This window comes from Mesoplodon bidens (genome assembly GCF_964165515.1).
Source record: "Mesoplodon bidens genome assembly, chromosome: 6".
In the NCBI taxonomy this organism is placed as follows: domain Eukaryota; kingdom Metazoa; phylum Chordata; class Mammalia; order Artiodactyla; family Ziphiidae; genus Mesoplodon; species Mesoplodon bidens.
The window spans coordinates 12394989-12408940 of record NC_138162.1 but is presented as its reverse complement, the minus strand read 5'-3'; the positions used below and the strand labels follow the sequence as shown (position 1 = coordinate 12408940).

General features: G+C 48.0%; 1 protein-coding gene across 1 annotated transcript; it reads left to right on the top strand.

The window, feature by feature from the left end:
• Window positions 1-1593: 1593 nt before the first annotated feature.
• On the top strand, window positions 1594-10055 carry OR1K1 (olfactory receptor family 1 subfamily K member 1; the record flags this gene model as incomplete). Its single annotated transcript, XM_081237883.1, is given in 4 exon segments — window positions 1594-1614; window positions 1618-2254; window positions 2257-2571; window positions 9049-10055. Coding segments are annotated over 4 exon segments (1980 nt in total).
• Between the last annotated feature and the right edge of the window lie 3897 nt (window positions 10056-13952).

Genomic DNA, 13952 nt, shown 5'->3' with positions numbered 1-13952 from the left:
CCAAAACCCAAAACATAAAACAGAAGCAATATTGTAACAAATTCAATGAAGACTTTAAAAAATGTGCAAAAGAATAATGAAATGCTGTGATGGATGTAAGCTCCAGTGCAGCCAGCACAAAGTAGGGAGAAGTTTATTTTCCTCTGAGTCATCTGAGTCAACAAGGGAAGGCTTTACATCTGAGATAGCTTTTGTCAAACACAAAAAGAGGAAATGAGTTCTAGGCAGAGGGAAGGAGTGAAAAGGCACAGGAGTGTAAACAATGTTATATTTTCTGGAAATTACACTACTTCTGGTTGCCTTAAAGTTGCTTCCTTCTAGTATCGAGGCAAGGCATCTAACTCAACTCAATTAACTGATCCTTCATTAAACGCCTGCTGTGTGCCAGGCTCTGTGTGAGATGCTTTATATGCATTATCTCATTGAATCCTTGAAGCTTTTTCTTTCTCCCTACACAGATGAGAAAATTGAGACCTGGGGAGGTGAAAAGTCCAGCCCTGGAATATATTCAAATCTTCTGTTCTTTCTACTTCTTGCCGTCTCCCCCAGAGGCCAACCACTGCTGCACTCTCCCTTCCCAGGTCTTACTCTAGTGGAAAGATGTCCTCCCAGAAAACCTCAAGACCCACAGTGAATAGTTACCCTTTGGATCAGGAGACTGTGCCCATTTCATTGCCTCTTTTCCTCCTTGGGAAACTGGAGAGGTGAATGCATATAGAGTCATGGAGTTTTCAATCCTTGTCCAGACACCAACTATTATCCTATTCATCATTCATGCATTTAACAAATTCAGGTAGACTTTGGAGATATTGTGTGTTCAGTTCCAGACAAATGCAATATAGCCAGTATAGCAAAGCAAGTCACACCAATGTTTTGGTTTCCCAGTGCATATAAAAGTTATGTTTACACTATACTGTAGTCTATTAAGTGTGCAATAGCATTATGTCTAAATAATGCTAGTGTATGTACCTTAATGCTAGTGTATGTACCTTAATTTTAAAACACTCTATTGCTAAAAATGCTAATCATCATCTAAGTCTTCAGTGAATCATAATAGTAACATCAAAGATCACTGATCACAGATCACCATAACAAATATAATAATGATGAAAAAGTTTGAAATACTGTGATTATTGCTGAAATGTGACACAGAGACATGAAGTGAACAAATGCTGTCAGAAAAATGGTGCCAAAACCTTCAATTTGTAAAAAACAAAAACATAAGCAAAAAACAAAACACCATCTGTGAAGCATGATAAAGCCAAGGGCAATAAAATGAGGTATGCCTGTATTTACTGAGCAATTACTATGTGCCAGGCTATATTCTCAGAACTGTGGATTCAAAATTGAATAAGACAGGCAAGATTCCCGCTCTCATAAAGGTTAAATGATAGTGACTTCTCAGCATTAAAAACACAGGTTTTGAGAGGTGATATGGCTTGTCCAAGGTCACACTGCTATTTTGTTACACAGTTAGGACTCACACCCAAGTCTACCTGTCTCCCAGTACAAAGCGCTTTCTCACAGGTGATGGTCCTAACCTTTCCCTCACCTCCCTCTTGCTTTGTATCTCCCCAGACTCTGTCCTGCAGGATGATGCCAGAGAACTTCACTTGAGCCAGGGGTGCCCCTACTGAGTTCATCCTCCTGGGCATCACAGATCGCTGGGACCTGCACCTGACCCTCTTCCTGATCTTCCTGCCTGTCTACCTGGTGAGTCTGCTGGGAAATGTAGGCATGGTGCTGCCAGTCTACGTGGCTGCCCAGCTCCACACACCCATGTACTTCTTCCTGGCCAACCTCTCCCTGCTGGATGCCTGCTATTCCTCAGCCATCGGGCCCAAGATGCTCGTGGACCAGCTGTTGCCCTGCATCACCATCCCTTACGCAGCCTGTGCCCTCCAGATGTTTTTGTTTACAGGGCTGGCGGATGCCAAGTGTTGCCTGTGGACATCCATGGCCTATGACCGCGATGTGGCCATCGGAAACCCTCTTCTCTACACCACCGCCATGTCGCGGCGTCTGTGTCTGGTCTTGCTGGCAGCATCAGGCCTGGGTGGGGCAGTGAGTGCCGTGGTCCACACGACTTTCACCTTCCACCTGAGCTTCTGCGGCTCTCGGGAGGTGAACAGCTTCCTCTGCGATATCCCTCCACTGCTGGCCATCTCCTGCAACGACACCAGTCTCAGTGAACTCCTCCTCTTCATCGTCTGTGGCTTCATCCAGACAGCCACCGTGTTGGCTATTGCTGTGTCCTTGGGTTCATTGCCAGAGCTGTGAGCGGCACGCACTTGGCCAAGGGCCGGCGACGAGCAGCCTCTACCTGTGGCTCCCACCTCACGGCCGTGGCCGTGCTTTACGGGACACTCATTTTCATGAACCTGTGCCCCAGCTCCAGCTACACCCTGGACACCGACAAGATAGCATCTGTGTTCTACACCCTTGTCATCCCAGCTCTCAACCCGCTCATCTACAGCCTCTGCAACAAAGAGGTCAGGGAGATGCTCAGAAGGAACTGGAAGCACTGCTGCTGTCCGAGGCCGGCGCATGAGTGCGAGGTCCGAGAGGCTGGTTAGGACTGACTCTGAAGAGATGAGGAGAGCTCTTCCCGGGCCCTGTCACTGTGGGTAAAGGTGGAGGTTCCTCTGGCTGGGTGTGTCTTGTCATTGTTTGAGGGGGAGAAAAGGGGAGAAACTGAAGCTTACAGACAGGAGACAGGAACCTGGAGTAATCTAGACCCAGCGCCAGAATCAAGATCAAGTTAATCTGCTGTTGAGCTGCCTTAGGTTCCTCGATGTTCAAAACATGGAAGTTCCTGCATGTCACCAGATGCAGTAACTAAGTTTATTTGCCACTTGAACTTCTAAGAGGATGATTCCCAGAAACACCAGATAAGAGCCGTATTGGCTGCAAGTGTTTCTAGATTCTTGCTCTTCTGAGGTCCTTCATGACCAGTGAGTCTGCTTCTGCTCACCTTGACCCCAAGAGAACATCTTCAGTACCCACTCATGCCAAAGAATGGGATGGAATCTGGTGAGGCAAATATCTTTCCCTATTAGCCTACATATTCCATCTCTCAGGACAATGGCTAAGCAGCACCAGAACATACATGAGCTCATTCCTAAAATCCTATAGTTGGTTAGAATTTGACCAAGATTAATTTATTTCAGGGCTGTGATAGAGATTAGGAAAGGATCAGAACTATGGTTACGGTTAGAGTATGGTTAGCGTTCATGTTACAGCTAAGACTAGGGTTACAGTTAGGGTAAAGCCAGGGTTAGGTTACAAATGGACAAATTTAGGATTGAATTAAAATTGTGTAAATTTTACAATTTGGATTGATTCTAATTAATAGTGGATTGGGGACAAATTTAGGAGTAAGGGTTTGGATAAATTTGAGCTCTTATTAGAAATATTAGAAATAACATGTACACACTACTATATATAAAAGAGATAGCCAGCAAGGACCTACTATATAGCACAGAGAACTATACTCAATATTTTGTAATAAGCTATAAGGGGAAAGAATCTGAAAAAGAATGTGTGTGTAACTGAATCACTTTGCTGTACACCTGAAACTAACACAACATTGTAAATCAACTGTACTTCAATATAAAAAAAAGAAATGTTAGAAATATTTTATAGTTAGTGTTAAAGGGCAGGACTACTTACGATGAGAATTCAGGTTTCTTTTTTTATTGCTAGATTAAATTTGAGTTAGAGTTTAGTTCATGTTAGAGCTCTGTTCAGTTTAAGTTAAGTTGGTATGTGGATAACATTTGTGATAAGCTTAAGTCACAGTCTAGTTATTATTACAGTTAGCCTAGGTTCAGAACTAGATGAAAGTAAGGCATAAGAAGAGTATTTTGAGTATCAAATCAACGTGTTTGGGGTCACTTTAAGACGTACTTAGGGTTATGGATAATGGTTGATGTTTCTTAAAGCTTAAGAGTAGGAGCTAATTATTGGTGGATTTAAGTTTCATTGAGGGTTCTGAGTTTGCTCAGATTAGCACGTGGTCAGATAGTGTAGACTGCTTTGTGTTAAGATTACAAGATCCAGAGGCAGAGTTGGGGTCTGGAGAGGAAATTCCATAAACCTCTTGGGCAAAGGCAACCACAGAGCTCCAGGTCATGCTAGACCCTTCAGATCCAGTACTCTTGGGATTTTTATATACCCAGAGTTTACAATTTTGACAGATTTTCTTTGTCTCCCTGACTCAGGTGCACATGGGCAAGGCCCAAGGCACTGCATTCTGCCCATGAAGCCCCTTCATGCAAGAACAGGACAGGAGTGGACCCCAGGAGTTATGATAGGTGCTTCCAAGGAGAGGTGGAGCATGGTCAGAGTAGATGTCAGCTCCTGTCTCATCCCCTTTCCAGCTCCTCTTAATTATGGCTACGAGGAGACCTGGGGTGGCAAGGTATGGGACTCAAACAGTGCTTCACTGTCACCCCCTAATAGGCTCCCCATGGAGTCTGTTCCTTGGGCCCCAGCCAGGGGCTGGCCTCACCACTCCAACTTCCTTTCAAGGAGAAATCAGCTGCTGGGTACTTAGACTGCAGGAAAACTGAAGGTTCATCCCGGCTCCCAGGGGAGGTGATGCCCCTTGTTACCAGAACTGGGCCCCTCCTTAGTAACTATGGTCTTCTTGGAGGTCCCAGACTAATGGAGAGAGGGATGTGGACTATACTATCTCCTCAATTCTTAGAGAATTTTTACGTTTCCTGACAGGGCCACCAACTTGTCCTGGTGTGCCCAGAACTGTCCTAGTTTTTAAAACTCTAACTCCCATGTCCAGAAAACCTCCTCCATCCTGGGCAAACCAGGATGTTTGGTCACCCTATTACCTGATGAACCTGCATGTTGAGAGCAGAGGGTACAATATCCCAGACTCCACACATTTTGCCAAAAGCTTAAATGAATTAAAACCCCTTCTCCCACCACAAGTTTTTGGTTTTGTTTTTATAAATTTATTTATTTACTTACTTACTTACTTATTTATTTTCAGCTGCAATGGGTCTTCGTTGCTGCGCACAGGCTTTCTCTAGTTGCGGCCAGTGGGGGTTACTCTTTGTTGCAGTGCACGGGCTTCTCATTGTGGTGGCTTCTCGTTGCCGAGCACGGGCTCTAGGCGCGTGGGCTTCAGTAGTTGTGGCTCGCAGGCTCAGTAGTTGTGGCACACGGGCTTGGTTGCTCTACAGCATGTGGGGTCTTCCTGGACCAGGACTCAAACCCGTGTCCCCTGCATGGGCAGGCAGATTCTTAACCACTGCGCCACCAGGGAAGTCCCCACCCCGAGTTTTTATAATCCTTTCCCAGTTCTTTCCTCCTATCACTATGACAACTCATATGCCATGACAGTAGTTGGAGACTTTATCAGAAGAGTTGGCAACTATGGGACTGAGAATGGAAGGTTTGCCCCCAATTCAATGATGTTTATACTCAGAGACCTCCTCTGTGGTCTTTTCTTCTTGTTATGAATTCTTGGGCTCTTAGGACATACAGTTCTCACCACAGTCAAGGGAAAGTTTCCAGAGGCACATGGCCCCTTCCATCATCTTGGCCCTACAGGGTGTACATGGGTCCTTCCACATGTTTAGCATTTGTGAAGCAGTCAGATACAATAATCACATAAATCCTACACATTCACCGGAGGAAATGTGAAGTTTCAGCCTGCTCTGCTGGACCTACTTGATAGATAAGAAAATAAATAAGAGGGAAGGGGAGGCACTGGAAGACCATAACGGAGCCCAACCTGGAGGATAAAGGAAGAGAAACAGTCAGATCCTCGTTCCCGAAGCGAGAGGCCCAGGAAAGCTCCCCAATTCTGATCAAATATTTCCCTTTTGAAACCTCCTTCAACACCATCTACTAAGACAAGCAGTTAGGACAAAAGCAGGTTTGGGATGGGGAAGACTGGGGTACTTATTGCACAAAATCAGTTGGACCCTGCAGCATGGGTGGGAATTGAAAGAAAGGGGTATTCCTTGGGGGAAAAACAAACACACACAACGGCACAGAGGTAAAATGAGCTCGGTGTGCACAAAAGGCTCTAAGGAGACCAATTTAACTGGCTAGAGATAGATGTGTTGGGAAAGAAGCGGAGAGGTTTGAAGATTGAAGATCTGGGGATGGGAAGGACACCCTATGGGCTGGATATCAGGTAGGGGAATTGGGACTTTATTCAGTAGGCAGCAGGGAATCACTGAAAGTTCATATGTTCAAAATCACCCTTCATGGTTGTTCTGACGCTGAGTCATGCAAAGCCATTCCCACCTGGAATGCTACAAACACACATGGGAACACGTAGCCCCTGCAACACAGATCCAATCCCCTATCGGAAACCTTCATGCACAAAGAAACACTCTCAGGCTGTCCCTGCCGTCCACACAGACAGAGGCACAGCTGCACATTCAGACACACACTCAAGCTCATAGACACATTTTGTTTGACAGAGACATGATCATTTCACACCCAGGCATACAATCACACACACACACACACCCCCCCCCACAGTCACTCAGGCATATTATTGCCACAGTCCTCAGAGGCACAATCCTTCCCACACTCTTACACTGCCTACAAGAAGGCTCAGCAACAGCTGAGGGGACAAGACAGTTGGCTCCAGAAGCTACTGCTGTAAACCCCGGACTTGGGGTTCAGGAGTCAGCTCTGGCCTCCACAAGACAGGGACCGGGGGGCAACAGTTTCATGACGCGTGGGGTTCCTCAGGGTCCCCCAAGTTGAAGGTGGCACCAACCACCCCTACCTCCATCAAACTGGGCCCTAGAGAGAAAGAATAACAAGCCCCAGAGCCAAGCTGCCTCCCACCCCAGGAATGAGGGCCAGGGGCAAGGGTGCTGTCTCTGGGAGAAGCTAAGGTGCTCCCAAGGCCCCAAACGCCATAAGTGTGGCCCTCCCCAGACCCTTCAGTGATGGGCTACACTTGGCCCGTGCTGCTGTTCCCTCCTGTGATGTGGAGAAGCCAGAAGGTACACTTGGGGCAAGTGGTCAGGCTGGAGAGTGTACGAATCTGTCCTCTTGAATGTGGCTGTGGGCATGAGCTGTACATGTGAGTGTGAGAGCGGGTGCTGTTTGTGTGAGGCTGAGACTGTGCATCCCCATCACTGTCCGATGGCATCATTGGGGGAGGGGGGGTGGTGGTGTGTATATGGACGTGCTTCTCTAGGGTGGCACATCTCTGCTGTGACCCAGCACGAGCCTATGTGAGTGTAGCCATGTGTGTGAAGTTGCGAGGCCGTGGGCCCCCAGGGCTGTGCCGGAAGATGTGATTGTGTGACGGGGTGTGACAGGGTGTGTGGGATGGGGTGGACAGGCACTGGTAGAGAGCTGACACAGACTACGTGCTCAGAGGAAGCATGAACGTGCATGTCCCAGTAGCTGTGCATGGTGCCAGGAGCCCCTGTGAACAGGAGTCTGTAAATGAGCGTCACCCTCTGGCCTCAGTGCTACTTTGTGATTGCTTTGGACCCTCTGTTTATGTGTAGGATGGTCTGGGTCCGTGGGTCTTGTGGTTACACTTGTCTGCTTACTCAGATGTCAGTGTCCACATTTCCGTATGTGATTGATCGTGCCTGTGTATTTGCAGAGCACAGCTGGAGGCTGCACATGCCTGCATGCCTGCACCGGTGTGTTTGTGATTACAGATGAATGTTTCTGCAAACAGCTCCATGTATGTGAATGTTTATTGAGACCCATTTAAACACGGGTCAGAGTAGGTCCTGTTTCTGAAAAAGCCAATTCGTAAGCAAGCTTTCCCACTCCATCTTCCCCTCTCGCCCCGATCCTCTTACCTTCCTGGACAGTGCGACGTGATTGTAAATTTGAGAAAGATATGTTCTCCAGGGATCGAAAGCCAGAAATTCTTCTTACCCAATGGAGGAGGAAAAGGAAGACAATAGGGTAGGAAGGGTCTTTATTTTAATAGAGAGAAGGATGTGAAAAGAAATTAAGAGATCATTTTCCTGCAGAGATGGCCTCAGCATAGCCTTCAGGAAACCCATCCTAAAATCCCTCTCCTTTTAAGACCCCCCTCTTGGAGAATCATCCAAGATTTCTGCAGTGAGATTCAGACAGGAAAAAATGGAGGCATTGAAACAAGTTGCCTCTGTCCTTAAGAGTCAAGTCTCTTCATCTGGCAGGTGTATCCATCTGTCTGCATGAGTCTCCCATAGAGGGTGCGCATCTGTTTGATGCTGTAAGTGTTTGATTTCATTGGAAGCGTTTTCCAGGGATACAGGGAGTCATCCAGGTTCTTTGGTTCTTTTTTTTTTTTTTTTTTTTGTTTTGCAAGTCTGAAAATTTCTTTATTCCTTTCTCATACTTGATTAATATTTTGGTTTAGGATAGAATTCTAGGTTCAAAATCTTTTTTTTCTTCAGAATTTGATGATATTGCTCGACTGCGTCCCATCATCAACGGTTGATGACATATTGGATGGCAGCCTGGGTATCTGAACATCATCAGATCCTCACATCCCTGGGAGTGATGGTTTCTTCTTTTGTCCCTCAGTGTTCTAAAACATCATGTTTGCATTTGGGTACTGTAGGTTTACATTCATGTCAATATATGTGTGCCCTTAATGTTTGGAATTTTTATTTCTTTGGTAAGTTCCTTGCTTCCATCTGGGTTTTCTTTTCCACTCTGACTTTCCTGAAATAAATGCCCATTGGTCAAATCTCTCCCTGATTTTGATCCTCTCTCTGTTTGATCTTTTCTTTTGTGTTTTCTTCCTTCTCTGGTCCACATCCTGGGCAATGTTTTTGTTCTGTTTTTGCTTCAAATCACAAAGTATCCAAGTTGGAAGCAGCCTTCAAGGTAATCTGGTTCAGCTCCCTTACTTTACTGATGGGGAACCTAAGGCCTGGAAAGGAAGAAGATTCAGGGAGGAAAAATGATTTGCACATGGTCCACACCTGTGTGTAACAACACGGCTGTCTGACTCCAAACCCATGATTTCCCGCATGGCCAGAAAGCCTTGAGCAACTTAGTGGCCCTTCACCCTTTTCCTTTGACACTGGGGAGATGACTCAGCAGTAGAAAGGAACCCTTGGGGTCCCAGACAAAGAAGCAGCCCCGCCATGGATGCTGCCAATGAGACTTCAGAAGGAACCCCATTCACCCTACTAGGACTAACAACAAATCCTGGACAGCAGCGGCCTCTCTTTGTCCTATTTTTGGTCCTGTATGTGGCGGGCATCCTGGGTAATGGACTCATTGTGGCCGTCATCCGAGCCAGTCCAACCCTTCATGCGCCCATGTACTTCCTGCTGGCCCATCTGTCCTTTGCTGACCTCTGCTTTACCTCCGTCACTGTACCCAAGATGTTGGCCAGCCTGATGGCCCATGACCGCTCCATCCCCCTGGCTGGCTGCCTGACCCAAATGTACTTCTTCTTTGCCCTGGGTGTAACTGACAGCTGCCTCCTGGCTGCCATGGCCTATGACCGCTACGTGGCCATCCGGCACCCCCTCCACTATGCCACGAGGATGTCCCGGGCTGTGTGCACAGCCCTGGTGGGGACTGCGTGGCTCGTGTCCTACATCCACTCCCTCCTGCATATCCTGCTTGTGGCCCACCTGTCCTTCTGTGCCTCCCACCAAGCACCCCACTTCTTCTGTGACCACCAGCCTGTCTTAAGGCTCTCGTGCTCCGACACCCACCACATCCAGTTCGTCATCTTCACCGAGGGTGCCGCGGTGGTAGTCACTCCCTTCCTGCTCATTCTCACCTTCCAGGGGGCCATCGCAGCTGTGGTGCTCCAGCTGCCCTCAGCCACGGGGAACCTCCGGGCTGTGTCCACCTGTGGCTCCCACCTGGCCATGGTGGGCCTCTTCTACGGGACAGTCATTGCAGTCTACTTCCAGCCCATGTCCCGGTACGAGGCCGAGCGGGGCCGAGTGGTCAGTGTCACGTACACTGTGGTCACGCCTATGCCGGACACTCTCACCTACAGCCTCCGGAATCGCGATGTGCAGGGGGTGCTCAGAGCCCTTTTCACTCGGCACAGGATCTCAGCTGGTGACTCCTGAGGCCTGGACCCCACCAAGGACAGACTGCATCTCCCACAGTGACACTCATGAATGCAATCATCTGCTCTGTGCTTTTTCCAAAACCGTAAAAATGGAGATCCTTTTCCAAGTGCTACCGTAAAGCAGATCCTTGCCCGATCTGATTTTATTCCACAACAACCAGGCAAGCAGATTTTATGACCCAGTTTCATAGATAAGGAAACTGGGGCTCAAAGTTAGATTTGACCTTCCTAAGTTTACACCATTTTTTTTTTTTTTTTTTGCCGTACGTGGGCCTCTCACTGTTGTGGCCTCTCCTGTTGCAGAGCACAGGCTCCGGACGCGCAGGCTCAGCGGCCATGGCTCATGGGCCCAGCAGCTCCGCGGCACGTGGGATCTTCCCAGACCGGAGCACGAACCCGCGTCCCCTGCATCGGCAGGCGGACTCTCAACGACTGCGCCACCAGGGAAGCCCTACACCATTTTTAGGTGGCAAAACCTGGGACCTTTTGGCCACATCATGCCCTCTTCTAACAGTCACTCCCAGGCATTTGGGGAGCATGCTACCATTTTCTGCTGTATAGGGCTTAAAGCTATATGGGAGGCTATGCCGTAAAGGTCTTGCTCTGGGGAACTGGCACTTTGTTTTCCATCACATCACCATGTTTTCTCAAAACAATGACTTCTTCTCAACTGTCTGAAACAGAGACAAAAATTCACATAACCATGTGTCGGGGTTGACCTCACCTAGTAAACCCAGTTTGGCACACAGGAGGCACTCTGGGAATCTGAGATGAATAAATGACTGTATTTTTTATGTTCATGAGTCCTTAGAAGCTGTCCATTTGTCTAACCCTTTGTTCTTGTACTTGTTTGCTGTGATGCTGCCCGTGCAGCTACCCCTGGCCTTCTGTACTAGGAGCATGCTTTAGGCATGAACCGTAAATCAATAAATTGAATTAAATTAAGCAAGGCAGAGAAGGCACGGGGCACAGGTATTAGGGGCAGATGGAAGAGGTAATTTTTAAAGTTTTTATAGTATGTCAGCACTTCACTTTTTTTTTTTTTTTATTTTTATGTTTTGGCCATGCGGCATGTGGGATCTTAGTTCCCTGACCAGGGATCGAACCCACATCCCCCCTCATTGGAAGCGCGGAGTCTTAACCACTGGACAGCCAGGGAAGTCCCTGCACTTCACTTATTTTTACCCACAAAAAGCGCGGGTACTTTTATTGCCACTTTACGAGTGAGGAAACGGAGGCTTGAAGGTGCTGAGTTAGTCAGTAGCAGACTCAGGTCCCTCAGCTGTATTTTCACTGGGCCCCATAGAATTCAGGCCCCGGGTTTGGGAGCCTCCGTGGACGAACTTGCAGGAAGAAACCCCAGACCAGGGCAGATGCACTGTCTCGGGTGAGGACCCGTCTTGGGGTCTGAAAGGCCCTCACAGTGAGCCCAAATTTTTACCAAACAGGTTTACGAAGCAGGAGCTTTTCTGTCCGTCTTTCCCAGAAATCTGTACCCACTCCAGCACCCCAGCCTGCCTCCCCTCCCCACCCCCCCCTTTCTAGAGAGGAGGAGGGCTGCAGAGGTCCTAGGGCTGGGTCAGCTCTCCCTACCAGCTCCCACTAAGGAGCTGCCACCACCTGGCCCTGGAACTGCTATCCTACGCTGTTTACGGCTGAAAGGAAACTTAAAGGTCTTTAGACCAGTGGCTTTAGAAAACAAAACAAAACAGAAAACCACAACTCTTTTCTTCAATGAAATCTTACCCAGAAACATACTATCCAAAATGAAGGGGGAAAAGCTGTACAGTGTAGCTGGAACAAGGGTCCGAGGCCTGGAGCCCATCTTCTCAGCCTCCCCGATGCTCTTCCTCACTGCCCTGAGGGGCCCCTGATCTAAGCCAACCCCTTCACTTGATAAATTGGGAAACGGAGACCCAGAGTGGTTAAGGGACCTGCCCGGGTCACACAGAGTCAATGGCTCGGCCCGCCAGCACCCCGTCGCTTGGTCCTGCAATAACATGAGACCATCCCTTCCCAGTCCGCCTTCCTTCCACCCACACCCGCAGGCCCAGGTTGACTCCAGATCCTCGCTACTCTATCAATAGTCCCACAACTGCTTCCTCCCTCCGCCTCTCTAAAGTTTCACAAACACACTGGTCGTGATGCTTATCACCCATTCAACCCCTGTACCATCAGCCCCGCCCTATGGCATAATGTGGGTCACCTCCTGGCCATCAGGGACCTTGCCTGAGTCCCCTCTGTGTCTGTAGAACCTGGACAGAGAATATGCATGTGCTATGCTGCCACCTTGTCTGTCCTCTGGTCTCCTTCCAGGTGATATTTCTGTGTAAGGGGAAAGGGGCCCTCTGGGGCTCAGGGGATGGTCAATGCTTCTTTCTTCTGGGCTGCCAGCCTTGACTTGGTCATCCTGCTCAGATGTTAACCCCCAAAAGAGGCCACAGCTCTGTGGGGGTGGTCCCCACCACCCACGTTGTAGCACAGCCTGGCTTCTGCCCTTGGCCTCTGACCAAGGCATGCGGTCTCCGCCCCAGCATGGTCAGTGCCTTCTACGGGATGACTGTGACCAGCATCACAAGTGCTCTCAGGTCTCACGATGGCCCAGGGAGAAATCCCCACTTTGAATGTAGGGAAACTGAGGCTCGGAGAAGAAAGGAGGCTTGTCCTGCTTTGCTCCACCAGCCAATTTAAGCCCCAGTTCTCCTGACTCTCAGTATCATGCTCTCTATACCACACCACAAACCGTCACTCAATTCAAGTTAATAAATAGTTATTGACCATCTTCTATGTGCCAGGCGCTGGGCTAGATGATGCCTGATCAGTTCCAGACTCCTAGTAAGACAGGCAAGAGAGGGGAATGGTGGGCACATAAATAGCCTCAGTCACCAGGCCTATGCGTCCCCGGGCCCCATTCCCATCCCACCCCCACCTAGATCTGTACTCTGTTTTACTTCAGGAAGCCCTAAAAAATGATACTGACCTGGAGACAAGAAGAGGAATCCTTCCCCCATCCCCAGTCAAGAAAAACCACTAAGGAGTTCATAAATCCACTGAAGAATTATCCCTGCATCTTCTTCACATGAATAATTGTTAACACCTTAAGCAAATGTATGCAAATGATTGATTCACTTCCAAACGGTTCCCTTGGAAGAGATCACACTTATCCCAGGGAGGTTGCTTCAGCTCCAGGGAATCTGCAGTCCCTCTTCAGAAGGACTTTGAGCTGCACAAGGAAATCTGCTTCTCTTCACCCACCACGTTCCCTGACGTTGTCCTGAAATGACTTCTCGCCATTTCAGAATCAATCTAGCCTACCCTCCCAGCACTGATATTACCAACCCTTCGGTTTATTCCGATAATATGTAGGAACCACGTCATCCAGAAAAAATAAACAATGACATTTCAAGAAAAGAATTTGAGTCTGCCTTTCCAGCCTTGTTTCTAACACAATCTTTCTGCATTATAAAGTTTCAGCCTTCATTCCAGAGGTACAGCCATTGGAGAGATCTTAGCAGTGAAAGAGGCTCTGATCATAAATGGTAAATTGATTACTCCTAAGGGCACCAAAAAAATTTCTATAACCCAAGTCTACTTTCGTGAAAGGGCTGCCACAGGGAAAATGCAGCCATTAGACGTGAAAATTAAAACATAAAGACTCTTTCTCATTGTGAAAATGACTGCTTTACAATACTAGGAACGGATCAATATTCCAAGAAGCTGTTTATCAGCAAGCAATTTAGCTCACTCTGAACCAGGGGTGCTTCCCTAACTTACCCTTTCCATGTCTCTTTTATCCTGTTTCCTCAGCTCCCTTTACCCTGATGTGCCTGCCCTGTTTTCTCTTTTTTGTTGCTTGTGTTCCTACTTCCTTCCCTTTTGGCTCTCTCCCTCTCTC